The 27,817-nt window shown below is 38.9% G+C and overlaps 1 protein-coding gene across 14 annotated transcripts in view; it reads right to left on the bottom strand.

Moving 5' to 3' along the window:
* The window catches only part of ncor1 (nuclear receptor corepressor 1), a 101,127-nt gene that overhangs the window by 43,791 nt on the left and 29,519 nt on the right, over positions 1–27,817 (bottom strand). For 9 of the 14 annotated variants that reach the window (XM_031896068.1, XM_031896061.1, XM_031896057.1 and 6 more), the window contains exons 8-16: positions 27,136–27,203; positions 25,953–26,019; positions 24,183–24,355; positions 23,915–24,005; positions 21,217–21,395; positions 17,933–17,987; positions 9,686–9,787; positions 5,925–6,055; positions 5,181–5,461 (exon numbers count right to left, since the gene is read on the bottom strand). In XM_031896068.1, coding sequence (XP_031751928.1) covers positions 5,181–5,461; positions 5,925–6,055; positions 9,686–9,787; positions 17,933–17,987; positions 21,217–21,395; positions 23,915–24,005; positions 24,183–24,355; positions 25,953–26,019; positions 27,136–27,203 — 1,147 coding nt within the window. 14 annotated transcript variants of the gene reach the window in all.

Here is a 27,817-nt window from a genome sequence, read left to right as displayed (position 1 = left end):
TAAGCCACTGAAGGGAAAGAATTCATGGGACGGGTGGAGGCAGTCAGTTCTTATTACGACAATCTAGCTTATGACGAGCTAGTGGATGAAGAGACTAATGAACCCTTGTGATCTCTAACAGCACAAGTGAAGTGGAAGAATCATGTAAACAAAACACTTCCATGCAGACATAAGAACTGCCGGCCACCAATAGGATTAAAACCTACAACGGACAGCTATGCCTACAGGTAACATTTGAGCCGAATCTGCCTTCAGCAAAGTAAATAAACTACATAACTAAAATCACTCATCAGGACTATTACTGCGATCATACACTGCAATGACGGCATGCAATGGAAAAATGGCTACAAACACAAATGTTTTAACAAAAGCAAGAAATGCAAGCCAAACTCTCTCATCCATGAGGAAACTATGCTGTCTTGCCAACACAGAATGGAATCTGTACGAAACGTGCCTATAAACTAGGTGGTGTGCCAGAAGGCCACTGATCTATATATTTTCTTATATTGAATAAACAACAACTACTGCACAGAACAAAATGTTTAACGCATGCTCACAGACAATAAATTCACCTGCAAAAAACATGTGCAAAACGGTCAGGCAGCAGAATGATGTGTTTTAATGTGAAAGTCAACAAGGGTTTAATCAAGATTTAAAAAAAAAAAAAAAAAACGCAAAGCAAAAAAAAAAAAAAAAAAAATGAAAATAAAAACAAGATTAAACCAGAAGCTTAAAATAAAATGATGTTGGATTTGAGACCAAACGGGTAAAGCAAACTAGGACCTGGACTAGAATAAAGGCTTGCAAGACACCCTCCCTTTTTATTTAATCAGTGCTGATAATAAGGAGGGAAACACTAAAGGTGGCCATACACGTTAAGATCTACACCTACGGGTGGGCGATATTGGGCAAATGTAGGCTAATTCAATCATTTGGCCCCAGGGCCAATGGGCGCAGTCGGTTCAATTCGGTCCCCAATCTCCAATTTCAGGGCAGATATCGATTGGGCATGCAACTCGTTGCTGCCCCTACACGGGCCGAAAAGGGTTCTGGCACACGGGGAGATTAGTCGCCAGCGACAAATCTCCATGTTCGCGGGTGACTGATCTCCCCGAAATGCCATCCCACCGGCGAAAATGTAAATCACTGGTGGGATGGCATACGCGGCGGCGCGATTTCACTGAAATCGCACCGCTACGTATGCCATCCCACCGGCGATTTACATTTTCGGTCTAAGGGACCGATATCGGCAGCTACAAATGACCCGTGTATGCCCACCTTAAGGCTAGTGACACATGGGGCAGAATCCTGACCTGCAGATAAGCAAGGGATGAGAATTTGCCCCTGCCCTTTAAAAAAATAAATAAATAACATTTTAATAAAAAAAAAAACCTTTGACTACTTTCAAATATTTAAAGCATAGAAGCAGATTCTCAATCAGCCCTGTGTGGCACTAGCCTAAATACAGAATTCATTACGAGAGTCAGATTTAGCTTGGTATTCAGATGGATCATAAAAACGTTATGGGTTTTGTGCATCACTAACAGTAAGCAGTAGAACTTGACTGGCACTCAGAGGTAAACAGAATTTAATTTTTTTTAAGCAGGACCAACTTACTTACACCAGGATAAAAAGAAAATTTAAGTGCACAGCAAGCAGTGCCTAATACAAAAGCAAAAAAAAAAAAAAAATATTTAAGAAAGCAAAGTATGTGCCCACTGGCATAGGCCTCAAGCACACCTGTGTGGCCCTTGCAAGTCAGTTAAATGGCTTTGCACCACTTGGATCAGAATGCAAATCTATGACACAAGAGGTGGAACATACCTATGTATAAAATAAGTGCCCTATTACTCTAATATATGAATATACACCTATATCTGTACTCATTATCATGGGGGTGGGCACTGGCCAAGGCCAGAACCTTCAAGTGGGGTTTGAACAGAAAAAGTCTGGCAGCCACTGCTCTACAAGAAGACCATAAGCAGCTTACTATCAGGTTCTGTAAATGTGTGAAAAATGTGTGTGCGAATAGGAATAGTGATTATTTTTAAGCATAACAGAGCAAAGTGAAAGAAAATTACAATATTAAAATAATAATTGAGAAATGCAAGAAATGATCTATAAAGCTCAAATGAAATCTAAGAGACATACGATTTGCCAAACTAGTAGCAGAGCACTGTACCATGGTAGCCATCAATAAAACGTAAATAGAGTAGGTGACATTTTTACTGGATAACTTAGTACATGAGGGACTACTAAGTTCACTGCTTTAGGCATGGTATAATACAACAAATAAAAAACATTAAGTTTAAACAAATTAGCACAGGACAATGTGCCTTTATTATGTGTTTATTATGAATACCCAACCTGCAGTGTAACGTGGATACAGGTTTTAGGGCATGGGCACACAGGATGTTTTTTCAAAACTCAGATTAAAGCGTAAATATACATAAAATGCAGCCATATAGACAATGATTGGATCACTGCAATCCAAGCAGACATCTGTCAGGCTACTCCATATGCGTTCCTTCTGCCAAAACGCCAATACGCCTACAAAAATTCATTTTATCGAACAATGTGTGATCCGCATGGTAGCAGATACACTGTGCTGAAATACTCTGCATACTTACAAAATGGAGGCAAAACTCTTGCAAGTGGCCATATTTATTAACGGCGTAGCTTTGGTGTCATAATTATTTTATGTAATGACACTAGATCACCTTGCAACAATCATCAACACACACTTTACCAGCCACGTGGTTTTATTAGTGTGTTAACGATGAAGCCCGCAATGTAAAAAGCACCCTGTGGGCCCTTGTCCTTATACTTTGCGTGCAGGCAGATACTCCACTTTTGTCTGCGTTACCTGTGGAGCTTTGCACAATAGGTTTTTTTAAGGTTTGGTGGTTGTGTGTATGTGTGAGTTGAGGAAGTCATGCCCTTCTCATCACTAGGATGTACTAGATATTTATTTAGCATGGGCCTTCTAATATAAAATGTATGCAATAAAGAATAATAGTGTGAGCAGCCAGAAGACTAAACATAAACAAAGTCTATAACAGGAATGTCCACGTTTAGTCCTCCAGCTGTTTTGAAGAATGCCAAATCGAAAAACATGTGACAAAACAGAACTGAATTTGCATTCTTTTTTTCTACCAAATAAGGCAAAATGGCAGAAATCTCAGATGCTGGTAAGAGCTATTTAAATAAATAGAGCAGAGAAAAAATAACGCTTCTGTCAGATCCTGGCAGCAGCGACTGAAGGATGAACACCTGTTAATTGGCAGCTGACTTTTATAATTCAAAGCATTAAGGAAGGCCTTGCTGAATATAAGCGGCTGAGGATTTGTAATAGGGAAAGGGAAAGCAGTGCCTGAGTACTCCCATACTTTACACTACCATGCACCAAGCAAATGAGCTAACAGCAACAGTGTTGTGTTGGCATCATGGAAAAGCAACGCACACTTAAGCTAGCCATACACATTAAATGGAATGATGGCCCGCTCTGGTTACCGATATTGGGCATAACTGAAAATATCATCTGCAGATACACCGTTTCAGGCTATGCACAGTAGATCGGCAGATGAGTAAGTGAAGAGGAACAGTCATTTCCGGCTGTTCCAATCACAGGATGTTGGTCAATGGATTTGGAAATCACATGGGATTAGCCTGTATACAGCTGCCTTTAGGATCTACCTTCACAACCAGTTTTGTAACAGGAGCAGTATTACTGCCACCAACCTGGCCCAAGGCTGCTGTAGCTTACAGCATAGGAGGTCTTTTAAACACTCCAATAAAGCATTTATTATCAATATTTTCCTTATTTTTCAGTATAAAAGTAGAAATGGATTCTTCTTTTTATTTTTTAACTACCTCCTGCCCTCTCTATCTGAAATCAGAGAAGCTGTATATAACCAATCCATTCTTTCCCACTGCTGCTGCCTGAATATTTAACCACCTTGTTCCACTCCCACAATTGCTATGATGAACCAATAGAGCTGGGAGTAACTGGAAAATGAAAGTGTTTTCAAATGTGCCAGTGCAATAAATTAAAATAAAAAACATTTTACCCACAACAATCATAATGCATGTTGAACACAAGCTGTATATTTTGATTGCATATATCTCTTTACTCAACAGGGCTTATATACTAAGATCATGTAGAAGTCAATGGCAGATGTCCCTAAACCTTCCCTGGAGGATTTTTGAAGCTGTATTTTGTACAATAAAAAAAGTAGAGGTTTTAGTGTGACAATTTGGAAAAATTTGGGGGTTTAACAGCTTTTCTGCTTTTAAGTAAATGGCAGACATTCGTGGAAATTAGTTTATTTGAATTTTAAAACGAAAAAAAAAAAAAAAAAAAAAAAAGGGAGAAATGTTAGTTTTAGTAAATGTGCCCCTTAGTGTCCCTTCTCAGGGATAAAGAAACAATGAAGTGTTTTCCTTTGAAAGGTCACTAATGGGCAGATTTATCAAAATGTGAGTCTAGAACTTTAAATATAAAAACTCACCCACATTCTATACATTCCTATGGGATTTTTATAAGCATAATTATGAAATGGGGAGTTCTCACCCACTGATAAATAGGCTTCTAAAAATCCCACAGGAATGAACAGAACCTGTTTTATGTATTAAGCTCTAGACTCACATTTTGCTAAATCTGCCCCTAAGTGTGACTGAAACTTTGGGAATTTAAATAAAGCCTTTGTTGTTTTTTTTGTATAAGTTCTGTTGAGTGCAATGCTTTCTATTTTTTTTATTTTCATATGCACCCAGGCAGTTATTGCATTACAGTTGAGTGCTCCCCTCAGTGCAGCCATTTCTTTTAAGAAATATTGTTACACATTAAAGTGCAATATGTGGAAAGGTAAAGCATAGTGAAATCTCAGCATCTGCAAAGCAGAATATTAAGGAACAGGTGGTGCAACCCTAAAATGTCTTCATTCTGACTGCTCTCTCCTAGTAGGTCATCAATTCTAAAATTTGCTCACGATCTGCATGCTATTTGCTCATAACGTTCTTGAGGTAATGAATCCCTGAGTAGCATTCTACATTGATTACAGAAAGTAGGAGACAACCAGGCAATATGCCACTGAAAGGCATTTTCACCTTCACTGTTTTCACAGATAGGGACATCAACATAAAACAAGTAGCAGTCAGCAGAATCTTTAGCGACTCACTTTGTTCTTGTGTTGGAGGAGGGGTTGGTTCCTCTGGGGGTGGTGCCACAGGAACAAGCGCAGCAGTGGTGGTAGTTGCGGTGGTGCTAGTGGTGGTGGCTGGAGCAGTAGTTGCAGTGGAGGCAGCATTTGCTGCAGCAGCAGCTTCACTTGCCATGGATCTGGTAATTCGACCCTTTCGTCTGCCTTGGCTATTTGCAGTTTTACGACCCCTTGGCGTGGATTGCTCTTTATCTTCCCCATCTTCGGCTATAGCGTCGGTTCTGTCTTTGGTGCCATCTCTGAAAACACACAAACAGCATATCTGATTAGAACAAGAGAAAAGAATTGCATATAAAACAGCATTGACACGCCAACCAGAACCCCATAATTCTCTACGAAAGTGCAAAGCAAACTAAAGCTTGCCTCACTAAAAACAATTAACAGTCTGGAATGCAAACTAATGGCTCAGCATCCTACTACTACTCAACAGGATGCATATCTGCATAAAGGACACAACTGGATACCTTAAATGAGCTCAGATATAAATAGTTAGATCTGGCTTAAAATTTCAAAAAACTGGTAGCACACAGTTATTACTGTGTTCTCATTACAAAACACCTTCAGCTTAATGCTATTGGTAATAGAAGTCAAAACGTAACATAAGTTTAAATTCCTTTGTTAGGTGTTATGCCTGCTATCCACAATATGGCACAGCAACATAAATTCAGTTATCATAATGGCAAACATACAACAAATACTTGCCTAAGCTCCTCTTTCTCTTCCTTTTCTTCTTCTTCCCTTCTTTCTTCTTCCTTTTTGTCATTTCTTTCTGCTTTTTCCTCTTCTACTTTTTCAATTTCCTTTTCTTCTTGGGCAGGGCGGGTTATCTGTTGCTATTACAGAAAAAGTCACACATTAAATTCTACAACACAAAGTGTGGCAAGCAGAGAGCGAGTGTTGTTTTGGCTATTAAAGATTAGCCAAATAAGTGCAAAAAAAAAAAAATTAGCAAACATCTAGAAGCTCAGTTATCCGATTTTTAAAATCAGTGACTAAATCGCCCTGTCTGTCTGCGCCCAAAAATAAATCTTTATGGGCAATGCTTTTGCACTTGTGTGCCAATGCCCTAAACAGTCATAGCCCTGTGTGTTCATGTTTATGGCAATGGCATACAGAAATGTGTAGATTGATACTAAATGTAGGGTAACTGCTTACTAATAATGTCAATGAAAGATTCCCAGTGGTATATAAATACTAAAAGACAAAGTAAATAACAACCAACAAACAGTTGATCTGCTGGCAAAGATTAACCATAAAAAGGTAACATAAAAGCAACATATGATATACAGGTTTGGCTAAGCAGTTAGGTTTTTGTTGATTCCAAAGAAGTATAAGGGGAACCCCAAGCCTGGGAGGGGGAGGGAGGTCCTGCAGGCGGCCATGTTTAGTGGTGCCACGCGCATGTACATAACAAGTAAATACTGTGGCACTATTCTCAGTGCATCAATATAGCCGCCTGAAGCATGTGGCCTAGCCCCAGCTCTGGTGTGGAAAACAATTTTTGGGTGACCAGTGATCTATAAACACTGGCATAATTATTTTCCCAGCAACAGTTGCTTCTGAATGCTCTTTGTAGTGCAGGAGGAAACTGAAGTATCTGGAGCAGACCCACAGAGAACATACACACTCCTTGCAGATAGTATATAGATTGTAAGCTCTACAAGGCAGGGACCTCCCATCCTCTTGTGTCTTTGACTCTTAGCTTACAACTGTATCTTGTATTTATTGTTATACTCTGTATTTATCTATTATCTTAATAATCCCGTTTGTAATAATGTATTCTACTGTACAGCGCTACATACATAAGTAGCGCTTTATAAATAAACATATGCATACATACATACATAGTGCCCTGGGTGGCTTAAACTTAGGAAGTCAGAGCTGCAAGGCAGCATTGTGTGAAACCAGTATTGCACAAAGCCGTTTTTTAAGGCAGAGGTACACAAGAAGATTTGCCACTCATGTGAAATTGGCACTACCCATGGGCAATAAATCTCCTGAAAATGCCCTTTCCATGATGGGATTGCAGCAAGTAAAACCCTTTATATGCAATGATCTAGCATTAGTGGTGGAAAATGCCTTCTTATAATTATACTGGATTGCTGCATGTAATTCGTCTGACATGAGCTGATTCATAAGTTAGCAAAGGGTAACGCATTTTCTGGAGATTGTTGCCCATGGGTACTGAACACTTCCCATGGGTCACAAATGTCCCTGTCTGTCATAGCTTTTATAAAAATTTTGCAAATCAATCCAGGGCATCCAAGATAAGCTAAGAGGGAGGAGGAAACAAATCCTAGTGCTGCATATAGTAATAAATCTACTGACCCCTGTATAGGACGCATAGTTATACTCTTACTAGGGTGAAGTTGGGCAGGGTGAGATCAGTCACCCAGCATACACGATTACTATCATTAACAAATTTGATCACTCAGCAAAAAGAATGTTTGTAAGACCTGAATGCGTAAGCTGTGGGTATGTGTGAATGTACTCTGGAGCTTAGAAAGTAAATTAGAGCTTGTAAACACACCACGTCTGTAGAAAAGGTCTCCTATTAAATATCAGTCATGTGACATACAATAAGAACTAAAAATATCTGCACATGGTTAACTAGGCAACAAAATATTTTGTTTAAATAAATTGTTTTATTATATATATAGATATATATATATATATATATATATATATATATATATATATATATATATAGATATAGATATATACACACACGCACACATATATATACAGGTAATAGATATATATATATATTTCATATAATCACATTTTCATAGAATCTCATTTCAATAATACTTTGGCGTTTGTCATGTGCACAGTGTATGGGATTGTGGGGCCTTGTCTAGATGCTTAAGCATATACGTTAGCATATGAAAATACGTTAGTTATGAAATAAGTGAAAGCCAATCACATTATTAGCAACTGTCTGCATTACGGAATCATCTGCTTTCGTAAGTAGATTACTGACAGCTGCCATGGCACATAATACTCATGCAGACTGCATTTGGCTAGTGGAGAGTGGGGAAAAAGCTCAGTGCCCGCACAACAAAATGCCCACGCAGCCCTGTCTTTTCTGTACGTACCTGGACATTCATCTGTTCATGAAAAATCTTGTCTGGCACCTACATGGAGGACGGCTCTTTGGCTCAGAATGAGCATCACAGAGATAAAATGTAGCAGGGGGCAAGAGAGTAAACGCATTGCTGTGCTTTGTGTAAAAGTTGCTTGACCCGACAGCCTGTTTATTCCAGGAAATTGTGTCATCCTAGCACTTAATCTGCCTAGGGAAGAGTTGACCACCTCACAAGCTAGCGAATAATCTTGCAAGGGTTACTCAAGGTAATCCCCTGTGTACTCTGCTTGATTGGCTGAAACAGCAGCACAAGCCAGTGTCTGTTTAGCCAGATGACTGGGCTGTGCTACATGTTAAAAAAATTATATATAAATAAATAAGGGGAGGATTTGTAGCCGAGTCATACACTACCGAGTGGCAACCTCTGTTTGGGACACTGCTGTTTAATCTACATAGAGATATGTATTTAAGGGTACCAATTTCAATTAAAAAAAAAAAAAAAAAAGAGGCAAAAAAGCTCAACATCTAAATCAGATTGCAGATAAATGCCTACTGTAATTTTAACTTTACTTGTTATATCTCCTTCTCTATAGGTTAAGCACAACTGAACACCATACATAATGTTTATTTATCACTTGCTGTATCCATGCAGTGACTATCAATCACCAAAAAAAAACATTTCTGGTCATAAATTCAAAATCCACATTTTAAGGAACAATTTAGAGAAAAAGTGACTGCAACCATGTTAAAAAAAAAAAAAAAGAAAAAGTTTTTTGTTAAAGTAACTGCAACTCCAAGCCATATTTTGGACCCTCCTGCATTGCTGGTTCATACTTGAAATTGTATAGCAGAATTGAGTAATTCGCAGATCACGTCTACAGTTATTATTATCAACATTTATTTATAAAGTGCAAAAATATTCCGCAGCGCTGTACTATAAATGGGTTTCATATATTGGACATACAGAGTAACATATAAAGCAACCAATAATCGATACAAGAGGTGAAGACGGCACTGCCCAAAAGAGCTTACAATCTACAATTCCCATAGTGTCACAGTTAAATTCCTATTGTTGCAGTTGTTTGCCCAGAAAAGTGGCATGCGTGTGGGGCACTCCTAGCAGTCTCTCTGACATATGTGGTTAAAACTCTCCAGATATCTACCAGGCAAGTTGGAAAATCCTGTTGGGAGAGAACCGAATTGATGTGTTTATGCAGCCCACCCCCAATTGGTATCCGTAGGACCCGATTTTGACTCCAACCAAATGGATCTGGAGTTGTATGGTTTGGTTCTAGTGCCACAATTTACAACTTGAACTGCTTCTAGACATTTACATACACATTTTGCATACAAGAGAAAAAGAAAGAAAACATACCTGGTTGCGTCCTCTCCTTTTAGGGTAGTTTCTTCTCACAAGGGCTTTAAAATTTTCATTTTTCTTAGTTAAATAATAATATAAAACACAGTCTGAAACAGTCTACAAATGAAAAAAAAAAAAGAGGATAGATCAGGAATAAAACAGACAAAAAGGAAATAAAACAGCATTAGTCTTCCTTTAACAGGACAATGTTTTGAGGAAGTCCTGAACCAAAATCACCAAGATTGTTGTAGAAAACGACCCTTCAAACTAGTCGTAACCAAACAAAATCTGTTTTATAAATTATATTCAGTATTATAATATTATTATGTTGGGTTGAAAACCCCGACATACTGTTCTTCGGCTTATTCTTCCGCTTCTTCTTCTTCTTAGCGCCCCCCATTTTCTAAACGCTACTCCTCCTACAGTTTTAGGGGTACAGCACCCAAACTCCCCACACTTCTTTGCTCTATAGCGGAGCAGGTTGCTTGTGCTTTTCTAAGCGATTGCGCCCCCCGTCTTTTTGTGGCGCCGCTCCGAACACCCCAATTTTCCCATTGACTTTGACAGGTAAGATTTTCAAACTGCTGCCACACTTACAGCTTTGAAGCTACACCCCCCAAACTTGAATAACATAATCATGGGGTCACCCCGAATGAAGCAGCAACATTTGTTGGATGACCCCAAAAAGGGAGGGGCCAACAACAGCCAATCAAATTTTAATCATTGACTTTAATGGGGAAATTGAAACTGCTGCCAATCTTACAGCTTTGAGGCTACACTCCCCAAACTTGAATCACACAGTCATGGGCTCAGCCTGAATGAAAATAGGATGATTGCTGGATGCCCAAAAGTGGGCGGAGCTGTGAACCGCCAATCAGATTTTACCTATTGATTTGGCGGAAATCCAACCTGCTGCCATTCTCACAGTAATAACGTCGGGGTCCCCAAACTTTTTACACTTGGTCACTAGGGGACTGCAGTCTAAGTTTTGAAAAGTGGGCAGAGCCACCAACAGCCAATCAAATTTCACCTATTGATTTTTATTGGTTTGATGCCAGATTTTCCAAACTTTGCACAGTCAGTCACTGGGTGACTACGCATTCAGGTTTTTTTTTTTTTTTTTTTAAAACCACAAAGTGGGAGGGGCCAACAATAGCCAATCATACTGTACCCATTGACTTTTATGGGGAAATTGAAACTGCTGCCAAACTTACAGCTTTGAGGCTACACTCCCCAAACTTGAATCAAACCGTCATGGGCTCAGCCTGAATGAAAATATGATGATTGCTGGATGCCCAAAAGTGGGCGGAGCTGTGAACAGCCAATCAGATTTTACCTATTGACTTGGCAGAAATCCAACCTGCTGCCATTCTCACAGTAATAACGCCGGGGCCCCAAACTTTGCAGAGTTAGGCACCAGGTAACGGTGGTTCAAGGTAAGGAACAGTGGGCGGAGCCACCAATAGCCAATCAGAGTTTACCTATTGACTTTCAATGGGGAAATTCAATCTGCTGCAATTCTCACAGAATTAACACCAGGGTCCCCAAACTTTTCACAGTTGGTCACTAGGGGACTGCAATTTTAGTTTTGAAAAGTGGGCAGAGCCACCAACAACCAATCAGATTTCACCTATTGATTTTTATTGGTTTGTTGCCAGGCTTTCCAAACTTTGCATAGTCAGACACTGGGTGACTACGCATTAAAGGTAAGAAAAAGTGGGCGGAGCCACCAACAGCCAATCAGATTTTACCTATTGACTCTAAATGGGGAAATTCAACCTGCTGCCATTCTCACATGTTTAATGCCAGGGTCCCCAAACTTTGCACAGTTTGTCACTAGGTGACTATGTTCCAAGTTTAGAAAAGTTTAGAAAAGTGGGGGGCCAACAACAACCAATTAGATTTCACCTATTGATTTTTATTAGTTATTAGTTTGATGCCAGATTTTCCAAACTTTGCAGAGCTAGTCACCTGGTAACTGCAGTTCAGAGTTAGAAAAGTGGGTGCAGCCAACAACAGCCAATCAGATTTTACCTATTGATTTTCAATGGGAAATTCAACCTGCTGCCATTCTCACAGTATTAACACCAGGGTCACTAGGGAACTGCATTTTTAGGTTTTAAAAAGTGGGTGGAGGCACCAACAGCCAATCAGACTTCACCTATTGAATTTTTTTGGTTCATATTTAAAATGTTGCTTTGCTCACACTATTTATGTCAGGGTTCCCAAACAAGTGGGAGGAGCCACCAACAGCCAATCCATTTCCACCCATTAGATTAGTCACTGGGTATTTGCCATTCAAAGTTAGAAAAAAGTGGGCGGAGCCACCAACAGCCAATAACATTTCACCTATTTACTTTCGATGGTGAAGTGTAAAATGCTGTCAGCCTCACAATGAATGCCTGAGTCCCCAAAATTTGCAAAGTTGGTCACTAGGGGACTGCAGTTCAAAAATAGGAAAAGTAGGTTGGGCCACTAACAGCCAATCAGATTTCATCCATTAAATTTTATTTGTTTAAATTTAAAATGCTGTCATTCTCACACTATTTATGCCAGGGTGCCCACTGTTTGTCACTGGGTGACTTCCACTCAAGGTTAGAAAAAGTGGGTGGAACCACCAATCACAATTCACCTATTGACTTTTATTGGTGTAATTGCTGCCGTTCTTTAACTATTAATCCTAGGGTCCCTAAACTTTGCAGAGTTAGTCACTGGGTAACTGCAGGTTAGAAAAAGGGAGTGGAGCCACCAACCGCCAATCAGATGTCGTTGACTTTCAGTGGGGAAATTTAAGTTGCTGCCATGCAGACACTATTAAAACCAGGGTCCTCAAACTTTGCACAGTGGGTTTTACTGTATAACTGTGGTCCATGGTCAGAGAAAGTGGGCGGAGCCCATTCAGTGACTTCATGTTTTTCAACCCAACATAAAGTTTGTTCTCAAACTTCCCTTTCTAGTTAATAATGATTTTACATTTTAGTTTTGGGTGAGTATGAGAGCTGTAATGAACATATCTCAGACAGCTGTAAAAGGTAACTTATACATAATTTGTGGTAATTTACCCTTTTATTTTTCCCTTTTTTCCCACTGCACTTGCGAGGGGCTGGAGGCATGAAGGTGTTGCCCCTTCAGCCCTCTAACTTGTGAGTCATTCAGATACATTAATTAGGGTGCAGCAGAAGTCAAAGGCCACAACATAGGCACAGAAAATGCTTAGTGTGCTGCCAGCCTTACTTGAACTATAGATTAAAAGCTGCAGCTGCTCAATAGCAAATTCAGCACAACCGATTTACTAGTTTAAAGTGAAGATGTTGGGAACAACAGCCCAGAACTGGTATACATAGAGAAAGCCGAGTCTCAGAGGTTACAGGGATTCAGATAGTCAAGTAGAGCTGGGTGTAGGAGCACAAGCAAGGCAGGACAGGGAGATGTAATGATGGCTTCTGAACCTGAGGGCTGCCCCCTAAAGCTGCCACCATAGGCAGGGGCCCTCAGATGCCTATATATAGAATGGATTATTTTCTTACTATGCCATTACAGTATTCATGTGTCAAAGGTCTTCGACCGGATAGTACACCGTATTCATCCAAGGGTACTGAAAGAGCTTAGCCAAATATCTTCACTTAATCTTTTGGGATTTTTTTTTATTTCAGGCATGGTGCTGAATGATTGTTGAATTGCTAATGGGTGTCACATTTTAAAAAAGGATCCTGTTCGCAGCCTAAAAACTATAGGATTGTGAGGCCTGTAATAGATCTTGCCAGAAAAATCAATCTCCAACACCCAATGGATGTGAGGTACTGCAGGGGTCTGCCCTTGGCACTCTTTCATTTTTTTTAAAAAAATAAATAAATACAAGAAAGAAAAAAGAGAATACAAAAATTGGGCTTTCAGTAATATAATTATCATAGATTTGCCACATTAGTGCCAACTAGAACTCTATATTTATTCTGCAGAAAGCTTTATCACACCCGAATACAGAGCCCTAGAAGCTTTCTCTATTTGTTTAAGATTGCAGCTGCCATTTTAGCTTAGCCCATAGTTTAGATTACACATTCCTAAGGGTGGGGGAGTGAGTTTTATGAATTCTTATGGGGGGGGGGGGATCAGGAAAGAACTAGATTCTGGCACCTGGAATGTAGAGAGGAAGTCAGATACCCTAAGAACATGTTTACAAAAAAGGAGACAAGAAATCCTGTGTTTCTTTTGATAGAAGATTCAGTGCAGCATTACTGTAAGTGCTGTATTTACATAGACCTTTCTGATAAAGCTTACTTAGGTTTTACCTTTCCTTCTCCTTTAATAGCTGTATATTGAGAGATCGATTGCCCTATGAGAAGAGGTCAATTATTTAATGACATTATTTGCTTGTACAGATGACAGCGCGCTCCTTTAAAGGTCATGTAAAGCCTATATTTGCCTACAATATATATCAGTTGGGCATGTCTCCCCCACCCAAATGGCATTATTTGTACTGCATATATCCCGTTTGCTAGCACCATCACATTTTCCTAAAGCAAATCAGCTTTGACCGGGTGGCCATTTTTCCTCTGATACATAATCAAATACATTTAAATCTGCAAACAGCATACACACACAGACCCTTATTCAGCATACATTTCATCAAGAATACAGGCTCACACAGGCAGAACTGTCTTTAATAAAAGTTCTGCTTTGTTGAGCTGAGCTCAGGGGTGGAGGTTAGGAGAAAAAAATCAAAGCAGACAGAGCTGAGTTTCTATGAGAACCAGAAATGCCGTCTCTTCACTGGCTGCAAGACTGGAGGGCGTGTTTAGAAATCTGAGCTTAGAACAGAGCATGCCCACAAGCCAGAAGTCAAAACAAATTCCTGAGGGAGGGGGCCGAGTGGGTTATAGGAGAAGAAAATCAAGTGATTAAGGAGATGTTGCAGCCTTACTATTAACCCCTGGACAACCAGTGTGGCAGGTATTGATCGATTTCAAAGAGGCTGTTCACTGATTACATTTGTGTATGTGGGGTTTACATGTCCTTTAAGTTTACCTGTTTGTTGGCAACATGCTTCGAGTAACGTGGATGGCAGTTTCTTAAAAAAAGGGTCAATAGACTAGATAAAGTGATAAGAGTTGAGAGTATCTAAAAGTTTCTTTTTCAGGCAGGATTTGGTTAAATTGCATGTACTGCAGCAATTTGATCCCAGTAGATAGAAATCTTGAATTGATGCGGTTATCTCTCCACCAACTAAACATTGGGGCTGCATGACCGGGATAAAGAAGTGGGTTATTATGTATGGGTATCAGAATACCCCTGGTTGAAGCCAGTTGGATTTTCTGTAACATATTGTGCCATGTGTAGATGGTGCATTTTAGTACAGAACCAGATATTGGAAAGGCCCTGTCCTTCTTAACTTGTTTATTATAGGGTTGTTCACCTCTGAGTTAACTTTTAGTATGATGTAAAGAGTAATATTCTGAGACAATTTGCAGTTGGTCTTCATTGTTTATTATTTGTAGCGTTTTAATTATTTAAATTTTTGTTCAGCAACTATCCAGTTCGGAGTTTAAACAGCTATCCGGTTGCTAGGTTCCAGATTACCTGGGAGTGGTTTGAATGCGAGACTGATATATTTTTCTATTCAGGTCCTCTCGTATTCATATATTATAAAAAGTAACAATAACAATAAAACTTAGCCTCACAGGGCAATAGGTTTTGGCTGCTTTGGTCAGTGCCCCATATTTAAAAGCTACAGAGTCTGAAGGAGGAAAATAATTAAAAAAATATAAGAAATAAATAATGCAGATCAATTGAAAAGTTGCATAGAACTGGCCATTCAATAACATACTAAGGGGCACATTTACTAATCCACGAACGTCCGAAAAGCGTCCGAATGCGTTTTTTCGTAATGATCGGTATTTTGCTACTTTTTCGCGAATTGACGCAAATTTTTCGAGTGCTCAATACGAAAAAATTGCCACAATTCGTGAAAGTCGTAATGGCTATGCAAAAGTCGCGACAATTCACGAAAGTCATAATAGCTATGCAACAGTCGCGACAATTCACGAAAGTCATAATGGCTATGCAAAAGTCACGACAATTCGCGCAAGTCGTAACGGCTACGAAAAAGTCGCGACGGTGACGAAAAAATCGTAAAAAATATGACAAAGTTGCAAAATGTTCATTTCCAATCCGATTTTTTCCCATTCGGGATTCGGATTCGTGGATTAGTAAATCAGCTCCTAAGTGTTAAATTAAAGGTGAGCCACCCTTTTTAATGGGCATTGTAAGTACCGTTTCATTTTTCACCAATAATGCTAAATTGTGCAAAACAATACATTTGGTCTCTTTGCAGAGCAATTTGACTAAACTGTAGATCTGGGCAGAAAACTGGCATGAGATTCAAAGTGGATGAATGCAAGGTTGTGCACTTTAGTTGAAATAACAAATGAAAGTTATAAACTAAATAGTAGTATGTTGGGGCCCGATTTGGAGACAGATTTGGGGATAACAAGCCATGTAACGGTATGTTTTGTCACTAAGTGGCTAGTAAAGCAAATAAAGTACTGTCTTGAATTAAAAAGTAAGAGCAACTGATAAATTGGGCAAGGTTTTATTTATGGCACTGGATAGGCAAGGTTTTATTTATGGCAGTGAATAAGCAATGTAGTGGTACTGATGGATATACCAGCAACGCCAGTGGAAAGGCATTTCGGATCAGTTTGCCACCTGTGATAGATATCTATTGCAGGCAACTGAACCACTCCATGGGTCCTTAGCCTAAAGGGATATTAGCAAACATAAAAGGAAGGGTGATTATGTGTATGTTGAGCATAATGTGAAGACAAATATACATACACTAGGTAAACAGATGAAAACTTAGAAAGATAGTTTAACCAATTTTTTCTTAAACTGTTTTAAATGTATTCCCATACAAAGGAAATATTCAAATTTTAAAAATTAATTTTCTTAACTTGTTTAACTCGGCTATAACAAATTTAAGAAGAAAATCGGACAAATCACATAAATGTTATATAATGTTATAAACCAGCAATCAAAATGGCAAAGCATAAAGGGAATTAATTGATTCACTTGCACAGAACAACTTCCCAAATAATTTATTTTTTAGTAGATCAGCAGCAACCCATTTGAGCTGAGAGAGTTGGTCCATTAGAAATGGAAATATTTTTGTCACAGGGGACAAAAACAAACATTTCTTTGTATATATAATAGAGGAGCCTGTTATGTAGGATTAATGCTGTGGTACAAAAGACTTAGCCGAAAATAAATTGTTAGTGGCTGACATAGGATATACTACTAAAATATTTAACATTTAAGTTAAAGTAAGCTGGGCGTTCTAGGGACAGATGCAATACAGCTAGTTCAGTTTAAGCAGGGTAAATATTTCTTTTGTCAGACACCCTCTAATCTGAAATAGCACTAATGGACTGAAGAAATGTTGGGGTAGCTCTAGTATTAAATTTGGGTTTGCCATCTTAAACTGGCAATTATAGGCCCACAAGATTGACATATGAAATGGAGAAGTTATCAAATGGTTTGTTAAGAGATCGCACAAACATCTGGTCTGTTGGTTGATGCTATTTGCCCAGAGAACTACCTGAAGAAATGTATAGAGGGAGTCGATTTCAATGCGCTATTCTCTAACTGAATTCAACTTCTAAGTGGTAAACAGATTTATGGGTTTAGGGACCATTTTTAATGCAAGATTCATTTTGCATCTACCTCATCACTTTGTAGTTGTATAAATAAGCAATCAAACAAACAAAAAAAAAACTCTAATTACAATATCCCTTGACTTTAGTCTTCCCATATTTTAAAGCAATAATTAGTTATTTAGGCCAATGTTGAGCGGTTTCTCAGCCTTCTGAACTGCTTCCCAGAACCCACTTAAGTGTCTGCTCTAGGCTGTTTGTTGGCCAGCATGTAAGTGACAAACCGCTCACCTCAACCTGCTCCGGTATCTGCACTTAAAGGCACTGCGTCGGCCTCTGTGCAGACACACAGAGTGGACTTTGGTGCACAGGTGCACAACTGCACACTCATGCATTTCCACAATGAAATTTATTCTGTGTCTGCACACAAGCCAACACACAATGCCTGTTTGGCTGCTTGCCTTGGCCCACTCTGGTGTCTGCACAAACTGCTTTTGTTTCTCAGCCTGCATTTATATGCAGTGTAAACTTCATTTATTTAGGTGGCAAAGGGGTTTATAAAAAATAATTATACAAGCATTCTTATAAGTTTGAAAAAGGTTAACCGACAGCCTACCTTTCTTTCCAGATACGAGGCTATCAGTCCAAAGTTTTTAGGGTGTTGTACAAATCTAGTGGAGGAGGGGGGAAAAAAAAGGTTAACAAACCACATAAAAGCATAAAAGAATAAATTTGTAAAAGTTTAGTTTTAAAACATGCATAATTGTATGTACAAACTTACTTAAGTGCCAATGGATGGTTTTACTTTCCTGGACATATCTTTATGATCAATTTTCAGCTGGGTGCAAGATCAAAGTACAGATATAGGATCTGTTATCCAGAATACTTAGGGCATTGGTTTAACTGGATATGAGATTTTTCTGTAATTTTGATCACCATAACTTAACTCTACTAAATTACATTTAGGCATTAAATTAAAAAAAATAGAACTGGCTTGCCACCAATGTGGCTTTATGAAGTTGTTACAAGGTTCTGAAATTAATAAAGGAATAAAGGGAATCATACTTAAAAATAATTATTATTTGCTTAAAGGGGACTCTATGGAAGATGGTCTTTCCCAATTCGAAACTCTCCATAAAATCTACATCGTTTTTAGATAAAGCATTCCATACCGGGTATTACTAAAAAGTAGAGCCCAAGTTGGGACAAGTACTGCTATAAGAACCAACTGTGGTAACAACAGAATGATATTGCCCAAAAAAAAAAAAAAAAAAAAAAAAATCTGGCTGCACTCCGGTTGGAAGAAATGATATTTAAAAAAATAAATAACAAAATAAATGCTGTCACATGCATGAAAAATAATAAGCGAGCCAGTAGACTTCATCATTATGTGCATGCGTGTTACTGAATATGGCTGTCTGCATGCGGAGTGCATACTCTAGTAACACCTTCTAGTTTAAGCATAATATCCAGACAGATAGGTCAACCTGTCCGACTTCAACCCACCCCCTTATATACCTGCATCCAATCAGCCCATCTCTGATATCACTGGAGGGTAAAGGTCGGGCACAAGGTTATAAATAAAAGATGCCGATGGCCGGAGGAGAAACACCAGAAGAGCTTGGTTGAGGGCAAGGAGGGTTGTGGGTAGAATGTTTCTCCGGGCCAAACGTGCTAAGAGTGATGGGCTGGCATGCACAACACTAATTTGGAGAGACTGAACTTGATGGACTGTTGTATTTTTCAACTGAAATTGTGTAAGATAGAGTCAGCCAATTTACAGCCAATTTACAGCCCATTTTTTTGCACAATAAATTTGGTGCAGAAGCATATATACCTAGCTTTGCACAACACTACAGAACCTAAAGTTTATTTGTGTCTAAAGCAATGAACCTCATTTGATCATAGATTTATTGCCTATAAAGAACTCTAGTTTGGGACCAGATGAGCATGGGCAACATAAAATACATTTTTCATTCAGACCACTTTCTAGAGCAGTGCTGTCCAACTTCTGTGGTGCCGAGGGCTGGAATTTCTCTAGCACACATGGTGGAGGGCCGCTAATGGAAGCCAGTTTTGACCACTCCCCTTTTTAAAACCACACCCACTTCAAACCAAACCTATTTTATCACAATGGTGGTAGCACAGCAAAATTCCAAATGCTTGGTCCTTACTGCCGGGATACCAACCATCATTCATATGTAACAGAATGATATTATGTCTGCCTGTTCTATGCTGCCTGTGTGTGCCATACTCTGCTTGTCCTATGCTGCCTGTGTGTGCAATGCTCTGCCTGCCCTACCCTGCCTGTGTGTACCATACCCTCCCTGGCCTGTGTAGCCTGTGTGTGCCATACTCTGCCTGCCCTACCTGTGTGTGCCATACCCTCCCTGCCCTATGCTGAATATGTGCCATACTCTGCCTACCCTATGCTGCCTCTGTGTGCCATACACACAGGCAGCATAGATCAAGCAGTACCTACAATGTCTGAGGTGTGAACAGGTGAACAATGGGGGTGATTACAGCCTGAGCCTGAGGTGTGAACACTGCAGGGGTTGAACAATGAAGGAATTAAAAGATGTGAAAAGTACAGGGGATTACATTTTTAAACAATACAGGGTGATTGCAGCCTGAATCTGAGGTGAAAACCATGCAGGGGGCCAGTTAATCTCAGTATTGATACCATTTAGAGTTTACACAAAGGTAAGCCATCAAAGCAGCCCGACAGGTGGGGGGCCACACACAGGGGGGTTGCGGGCCACCAGTTGGACAGCACTGTTCTAGAGCATATGTCAAACACAAGGCCCGGGGGCCAAATCCGGCCCACCTGGCTGTTTTATGTGGCCCGTGGTGAGTGTGTCTGACCATCAAGCCTGATCAATTTCCATTTTCCTCACACAGTAAAGTAACTAAGACTAAGGGGTATATTTATCATTCTGTGTAAAAAGTGGAGTGAAGCATTACCAGTAATGTTGCCCAAGGAATCCAATCAGTAATCAGATTTCAACAGTAGCAAAGTATCTATTGGCTGCTATGAGCAACATCACCAGTAATGTTTTAGTCCACTTTTTACCAGGGCTGTGGAGTCGGAGTCGAGGAGTCGGAGGCAATTTTGGGTACCTGGAGTCGGAGTCGGCAAAAAATGAACCGACTCCTACTAAATTTAAATGGGAATAAAAAAAAAAAAAAAAAAAATAAAGCAAGTTTAAATGTCCCAATTCACAAACAGTCATAATTAATTACTTCTCTGCTATAAGAATAAAGCCCAATGCACGCAGTGCATAAACGAACACGTTGAGTGACCATGAAGCTTTTCATTGACTGTATGAATGTATAAAATACATTAGCATATTAAAAACAGAGGAGTCGGAGACGGAAGTATCAGAAACTGAGGAGTCGGAGAATTTATCTACTGACTCCACAGCCCTGCTTTTTACACATTGTGATAAATATACCCCTTAGTATCTTACCAAGTATATTAATAAAAAATTTGGCCAGCGACTTTTTTTTAGATTTCGGCCCCCATATGTGATTGAGTTTGACACCCCTGTTCTAGAGCATTTAAAGCAAATTCCCTGTGGTATGAGAAGCGACATTCAAGGAGCCACCTACAGTGAATCCAATGTTGCTATATTTTAGCAGGCCATATATAAACTGATCTGTGAGAACCTATTTTTATATAGGAGTGAAATAAAGATTAGGGCAGTCAAAATGAAAAATGTTAAAATCTAATGTATATTTCTTTTCACCAACCTTTTATCACAATTTTTTCTTTGTTTTTTTTTAAAGTTAAAGTTTCTCACTTTTCATATGAAAATCAAAATCTGGTATCAAAAGGTGTGAATGTGTAAAATGATTTAACACATATTATACTTAGAAACACAGCCTAGAGATAATTACTTTTCTTTAAAAATCTCCTTTTCGTGGTCAGTCCACACATTCATAAACTGCCGGTCCTTGTACACCTTCATGGGATCCTCCATCAAACCATTCATATTAATGAATTTTACCCTCCTTTGCTCCGCATCAAACATCATGGGTGGAATGACTGAGAGTTGGCGCATCTGCTTTTCATTATTCTGAAAAAGAAGCACAACATGTGTAACTAAACAACTGGCACTGCTCAGACACATGTAAAATCACACAGAGACAGTATCTTTAAGATCATGTCTTCTTTTTAAAAGTTCCCTGCAAAAATAAATACTTCCCATCCATGACGTCTTTGCAATAAGCTGTTTATTGAAGGAAGGGTGAAGAAACTGCTTAAGTTTAAATTTCCGTTATTTATTCTAGGCCATGAGGAAATTGTAAATTCATGCAACTCTTTTATGTTCAGTTGAATTTTTTTTTTTTTTAAAAAAAGTAAAACACTGTAAACAAGTTTTTTTTTTGTTTTTTGTTTAACAAAGGGAACACCATTGCCTTTGGTTATATAGTCTTATCATGTTCCTGGGTATGATTATGCAGAGTGAAACAGATGTTGACAATTACAAACCAAATGGACATGTTATTCTCGGATTTGACAAAGGGCCCAGAAATAAAAGGAAACACTAGTTCAGCTAAAGCCTACAAGAGTACTGGCTTTCATTTTCCAAAGAACTATTAACAAAATATATCTTGACCTCTTTGTCTCTGCATGAGATCCAATAAATATGGCACTTGTGGTAAGGGACATGGAAAGAAGTTGAAAATTACAAAATAAATGTTTCTCCACTAAAAACTGGAGTAGCCTAACTAAATGGAAAGAAATGTTTAGATTTAAAGGAAAACTAAACCTTTAAAAACAATATGGCTTACAAATGCTGTATTTTACATACTAAAACTGAAACTGACTTACTGCACCAACCTAAAGTTTCAGAATCTCTAAAACAGCTATGATTTATGCCTATAAAGTTGTACACTGCGGGACCATCATCTTGGATTCTGTTAGGCATGTCAGTGACAAGCATGGTCAATGTGCTCTGAGCAGCTGTTGAGAAGCTAAGCTTAGGGTCGTAGAAAATCATCAAGAGGAAAATGAGGTTCACATGTTCATGCAAAACTTGATAACTACATTGTGATGCAAATTTCCCTGGTTTTTAAATTTACATGTAATCAGAGTCTAAATTAAGTAATAATCAGCCTTGTATTGTTACTATTTACATTCTATACATACAGTTTATTGCAAGTCAGTCCCTAAGCTCAGGAAACTGACAGCAGCATAGAGTATGTGCTGGGAAGCCCCTGTATTATTCATACCTGTAAGACCCTGATAGGTTTCTCTGTCTCCTGCCCTACGCTGCCTGCGTTTGCCATACTGTGCCTGGCCTACGCTGTGTGTGCCATACTCTGCCTGGCCTACACTGCCTGTGTGTGCCATACTCTGCCTGGCCTACGCTGCCTGTGTGTGCCATACTCTGCCTGGCCTACGCTGCCTGTGTGTGCCATACTCTGCCTGGCCTACGCTGCCTGTGTGTGTCATACTCTGCCTGGCCTACGCTGCCTGTGTGTGCCATACTCTGCCTGGCCTACGCTGCCTGTGTGTGCCATACTCTGCCTGGCCTACGTTGCCTGTGTGTGCCATACTCTGCCTGGCCTACGCTGCCTGTGTGTGCCATACTCTGCCTGGCCTTCGCTGCCTGTGTGTGCCATACTCTGCCTGGCCTACACTGCCTGTGTGTGCCATACTCTGCCTGGCCTACACTGCCTGTGTGTGCCATACTCTGCCTGGCCTACACTGCCTGTTGTGGGGTTTGTTAGGCTATGGAAATAATTATACGGTCCCTGAGGTGTTTATGTGCTGTATTGCTGTGATAGCCAAAGGGGAGGAGAAGGCATATGGATTTAAAGCAAATACAGGTATGGGACCTGTTATCTAGAATGCTTGGGACCTGGTGGTTTTCTGGATAAGGGATCTTTCCGTAATTTGGATCTCCATAATTTAAGTGGGAGATGGACTTTCCTGAATTCGGAACTTTCTGGATAACTGGTTTCTGGATAAGGGATCCCATACCTGTATCTTAAAATGGCTTCATTTTTCATATGAGTGATATCCCTGCAGTGAGCACCAATCATTTGATTTTTTGGTCTTAAAAGGTCTTGTGATATCATGGGTGTAGTTCAAAGTGGGTGTGGTTTAAAAAAAGGTAAGTGGGCAAAACTGGCTTCAGTTATTGGCCCTCTATCATATAGGTCAGAAAAATTCTGGCCCCCCGGTACCACAGACGTTGCACAGCACTGATCTAGTATATGAAAAGAGAAAAGCAACACGCCAGTTAGTGTTTATAACAAAAACACAATACCAATCAGTGACTACAGAGTCACTGGTTGGCACATGTTGTTCACCGCCCATTTTGCCGTTGCTCCTAGTGGACCCAAGAAAGATGCAAATTTTTTTAATTCCTGGTTAGAGGTATAAAAATCAGGTTTACTGCCAAATAAAACTTCCCACAGACTGGAAGTCCAAATGGGGCTACCAAATAGCCAGTTAAAGACAATGACTGTATGGCTTCCCAAAACTTTTTACATCTGATGTGGATTAGGGGTAAAAAAAAAAAAAAAAAAAAAGGGGACCCTGTCATACACACACAGTAAAACACCAACACTACTGTGAACTCACCTCCTGTTCAGAAAGACCATCAATAATTTCAGATATTTCATGTTCACTCCTGGCTATGGTTGCTGACAGCCCAGCTCCTCTCTGCCCAACCCTGAAATTAAAAATTAAAGTTAACTTTAATTAAAGGTTATATACCATGATTGGAGTTCTTTACTATACATCCTAATAGTTTTTAAATCACTGCAAAGGGAAAAAAAACAGACAAATGGTAAAAGGGTAAAATGTTCATAACAAATCTACAGAAATATGCATATACATTATTTTTGACCTCTGGAAACGCTCCTGCTGCTCTCTCTGCTTCCTTATTTCAGGAAATTGCTTCTCATAATATTCTCGGGTTTTGCTCTCCTTTGCTTTTCTCCGAGGATTATTTTCTATCCTGTCAACTTTCTTCTCCCAAGCCTCCATCAGCTGATCATAGCGCTGACAAATGTTCTGTTCCTATTAAAAGAACCAAGGAATAGCTGATGTACTTCAATGACTTTCTGAATGTCAACATAAGCAACAAATCCTTTTAACAAAAAGTTTTAATAGTTGTTTCAAGAGAATAATATAGCTACATCAAGCCACAGAAAAGGGCAACAACATTTAGTCCTTTGATCTCTGCTACCTAAGCCAACCTTTTAGAGTAATAAACTGAGAATTACTTTGAAAACAAAATAAACCCAACTGACTAAATGTTTACTGGTGAACCATATTAAAATACCACTTGTCTAAATCTGCAAAATTTCACTGCAAATGTATGTAGATATAGAGGTTTGCTTGAAAAAAAATAAATAAATAAACAAAAACCATGGCACTAGGATGAGCCCCTGGATGAACTTGTAATACATTTCGCTATTAAAGCGCCAGTCTTCATATATTTAAAACCTACGATGGGCAATTTTACTGGAAAATTTGATTTTTCCTTTTTCCAGTTCTAATGGCAGATATAGAAGCATGGGAAAACCAGAAGCATGTGTGACCAGCTTATACAGGTATGGGACCGGTTATCCAGAATGTTTGGGACCTGGGGTTTTCCGGATAAGGGATCTTTCCATAATTATGCATACTAAAAATTATTTAAACAATAATTAAACCCTATAGGATGGTAATGCTTCCAATAAGGATGAATTATATCTTTGTTGGGATCAAGTACAAGGTACGGTTTTATTATTACAGAGAAAAAGTAACTCTCTCCATAGGAGATGACCTTCCAGTAAGTCAGAACTTTCTGGATAAGGGATAGTATTGCTGATGTAAGTCCACAGGATAGTGTACATGGTTGCTAAGTGGAAACGCAGGCCAATTCTCATCCTGTTCATTCAAAAGTGCCTACCATTAAGTCAGTGAACTCATTAACTTTTTTTCAACTAATTATAATTTTTATTTAGCTGCAGAGCAATCAGTTTCGGCAATCTGGCCCATATTAGGGTAGTTATATTGTATTAGATCTTAAGTATCTAGCCTAAAAATGAACGAGGGAGAAAAAAAAAACTGCACATACTGATCTCTGGGGTGGGTGTACAACACTCCATGACAACAACTAGTGTGATAATCAGATTTCTTATGAAAGCGCAGTCTAGCTAATTACAAGAAAAAATACTATTTTTTAACAAAAGCTCATTTAGTATGGTTTATGTATAGATGTGCATAAACAATATCTGAAAAAATAAGATAGGTTTTATTTATTTTCCCAGATACAGCTAATTATTTTGATTAAGAGAAAACCATTATCATATGATCATTTTCCCACCAGCCAGTCTGGCAGAAGCATTCCCTTCACCTGGTTGTATGAAATGGAATCTGGAACTTGCAGTCACTCAGCTTTCCATCGGTGAAAGTGAACAGATACTCTGGAAAGCAGAGGCACTTCAAGTTCAGGAATACATCTATTCAACATGGTACAAGGTGAGGGAGGATCTGACTGCCTCCAGAAGCCTATATTTGTGAAATGGCCCCTGTGAGCCAGAGGAAAAATAACTAATCTCCAAGTAATCTGAACAATTATCTATGTATGTTTAAAAAAATTGAAGCAATATATATAGGCAGTACTTACCCTTAGTTTTCTAGCATGATTTCTTCTCTTAAAGAACAGTATTAGTTTTTTCCTCATCACCTGATTCCTGGGAGAGAAAAAAAAAAGATGTTTGTCCTGGAGCTATTTCACAGATCACAGCATTTCTTGGGCATAATAGATTTTTTATCGTTTTCTTAAATAGTCTTAACTATTAATATGCAAAAACATTGTCCACCAATTTGAACCAGGCTTTAACCAATTTCAACACACACCATATAAGCCATATATATAATAACCAATGCACATGTTCTGTTTACAAAGGGGTTTTCATGACACAGTTACAAATGTCTCTTACTAGGCTACCCAAAAAGGAAATGGTTTAAAATAATTCACTCAAATATAGCTAGGCCTTCCCCTTAAAGTAATGGTTGGTCAATTCACTGGTATACCGAAGCGCTGATGGTCACACTGAACCATATATATGGCAATTCATGTTTTAAAACAAAATCATCAAAAAAAGGCAAACAGTTACATTATAAGCCCTGTTTGAAAGCTTTCACATTTTTCTTTTATAGTGCATTAAACTGAATGCACTATATGCTATGCATACAAATGTATGTCTCATTCAAAGGACACATTTCCACTATGAAGAGAGTAAGAACTAATGTTCTGTTGTTGCTGAACTGCAAAGTTTGTAAATGCATAATCTATGTAGATGGCAGAGGAATTATCTGTGTAAGTATTTTCACTTAGTACAGGATTAATCAGGGTCTTTATATGGTTTATCCATAAAATCCAGTTAGTCAGCAGTCCCTATACTAGAAATGTGCTGCACCAGAAGCTTAAGGGACTCTATGTTATGCTATGCTGGATCATCAAGTAACAACTGCTATGCCTAATTATTATTATTTATCAAGCATGGAAGGGATATGTTTAAAAGCATGGTCTTTAGATGATTCAATGGAAAGTATCTGCAATGCAGACCTTTAGCTGCAGAAGCAAGAGAGCAGAGGGTTATGGAAATCATAATGCATCATTTATTCCACTGTTTTAGAACCTGCTCCTCTCACCTTTTATACTGCTATGTATACCTATAAGAAACACTAACTGGTTACAAAAGCTATTGAACACAGACTACCCTTATTTATCAAAGTGTCTGCAAGCACTAAAACCCAATTAAGATTACTGCTTCATAAAACAGAGGGCAAACCAGTATACTTACGTCTTGATGTTTTCATGATAAACTTTTGTGTCTGAGGGCTGGTTGTAAAGAGGCTGCAAAAGAAATGACTGCACTTTACTTGATAATGCTAGCAGTCTTCCTTTATAGTAGCATTCTAGTCACATGTACATACTGGGTAATGGACAAGCTTTTGAGAGCACTAATGCACTTAGAGATGACAATTTTACTTAACAGTTATGGTTCCAGATGTATATAAAAAAGCTAATTTGCTCCGCATTAAAATGCGCAGAATATCTGACACCTCAAGATCAGTTAGATTTTTAGAAAAGCAAAACAGGGCTTAAAGGAACAGTAACACCAAAAAATGAAAGTGTATCAAAGTAACTAAAATATAATGTGCTGCTGCCCTGCACTGGTAAAAGTTGTGTGTTTACTTCAGATAGTCTACTATAATTTATATAAATAAGCTGCTGTGTAGCCATGGGGGCAGCCATTCAAAGGAGAAAAGGCACAGGCACATAGCAGATAACAGATAAAACACTGTTGTATTCTACAGAGCTTATCTGTTATCTGCTATGTAACCTGTGCCTTTTCTCCTTTTTTCCAGCTTGAATGGCTGCCCCCGTGGCTACACAGCAGCTTATTATATAAATTATAGTAGTGTTACTGTAGCAAACACACCAGTTTTACCAGTGCAGGGCAATAGTGCATTATATTTTTA

This window comes from Xenopus tropicalis, chromosome 2 (genome assembly GCF_000004195.4).
Source record: "Xenopus tropicalis strain Nigerian chromosome 2, UCB_Xtro_10.0, whole genome shotgun sequence".
Classification (NCBI taxonomy): Eukaryota; Metazoa; Chordata; class Amphibia; order Anura; family Pipidae; genus Xenopus; species Xenopus tropicalis.
Note: the sequence above shows the minus strand (reverse complement) of the source record. Positions and strands in the feature narration are given on the sequence as shown.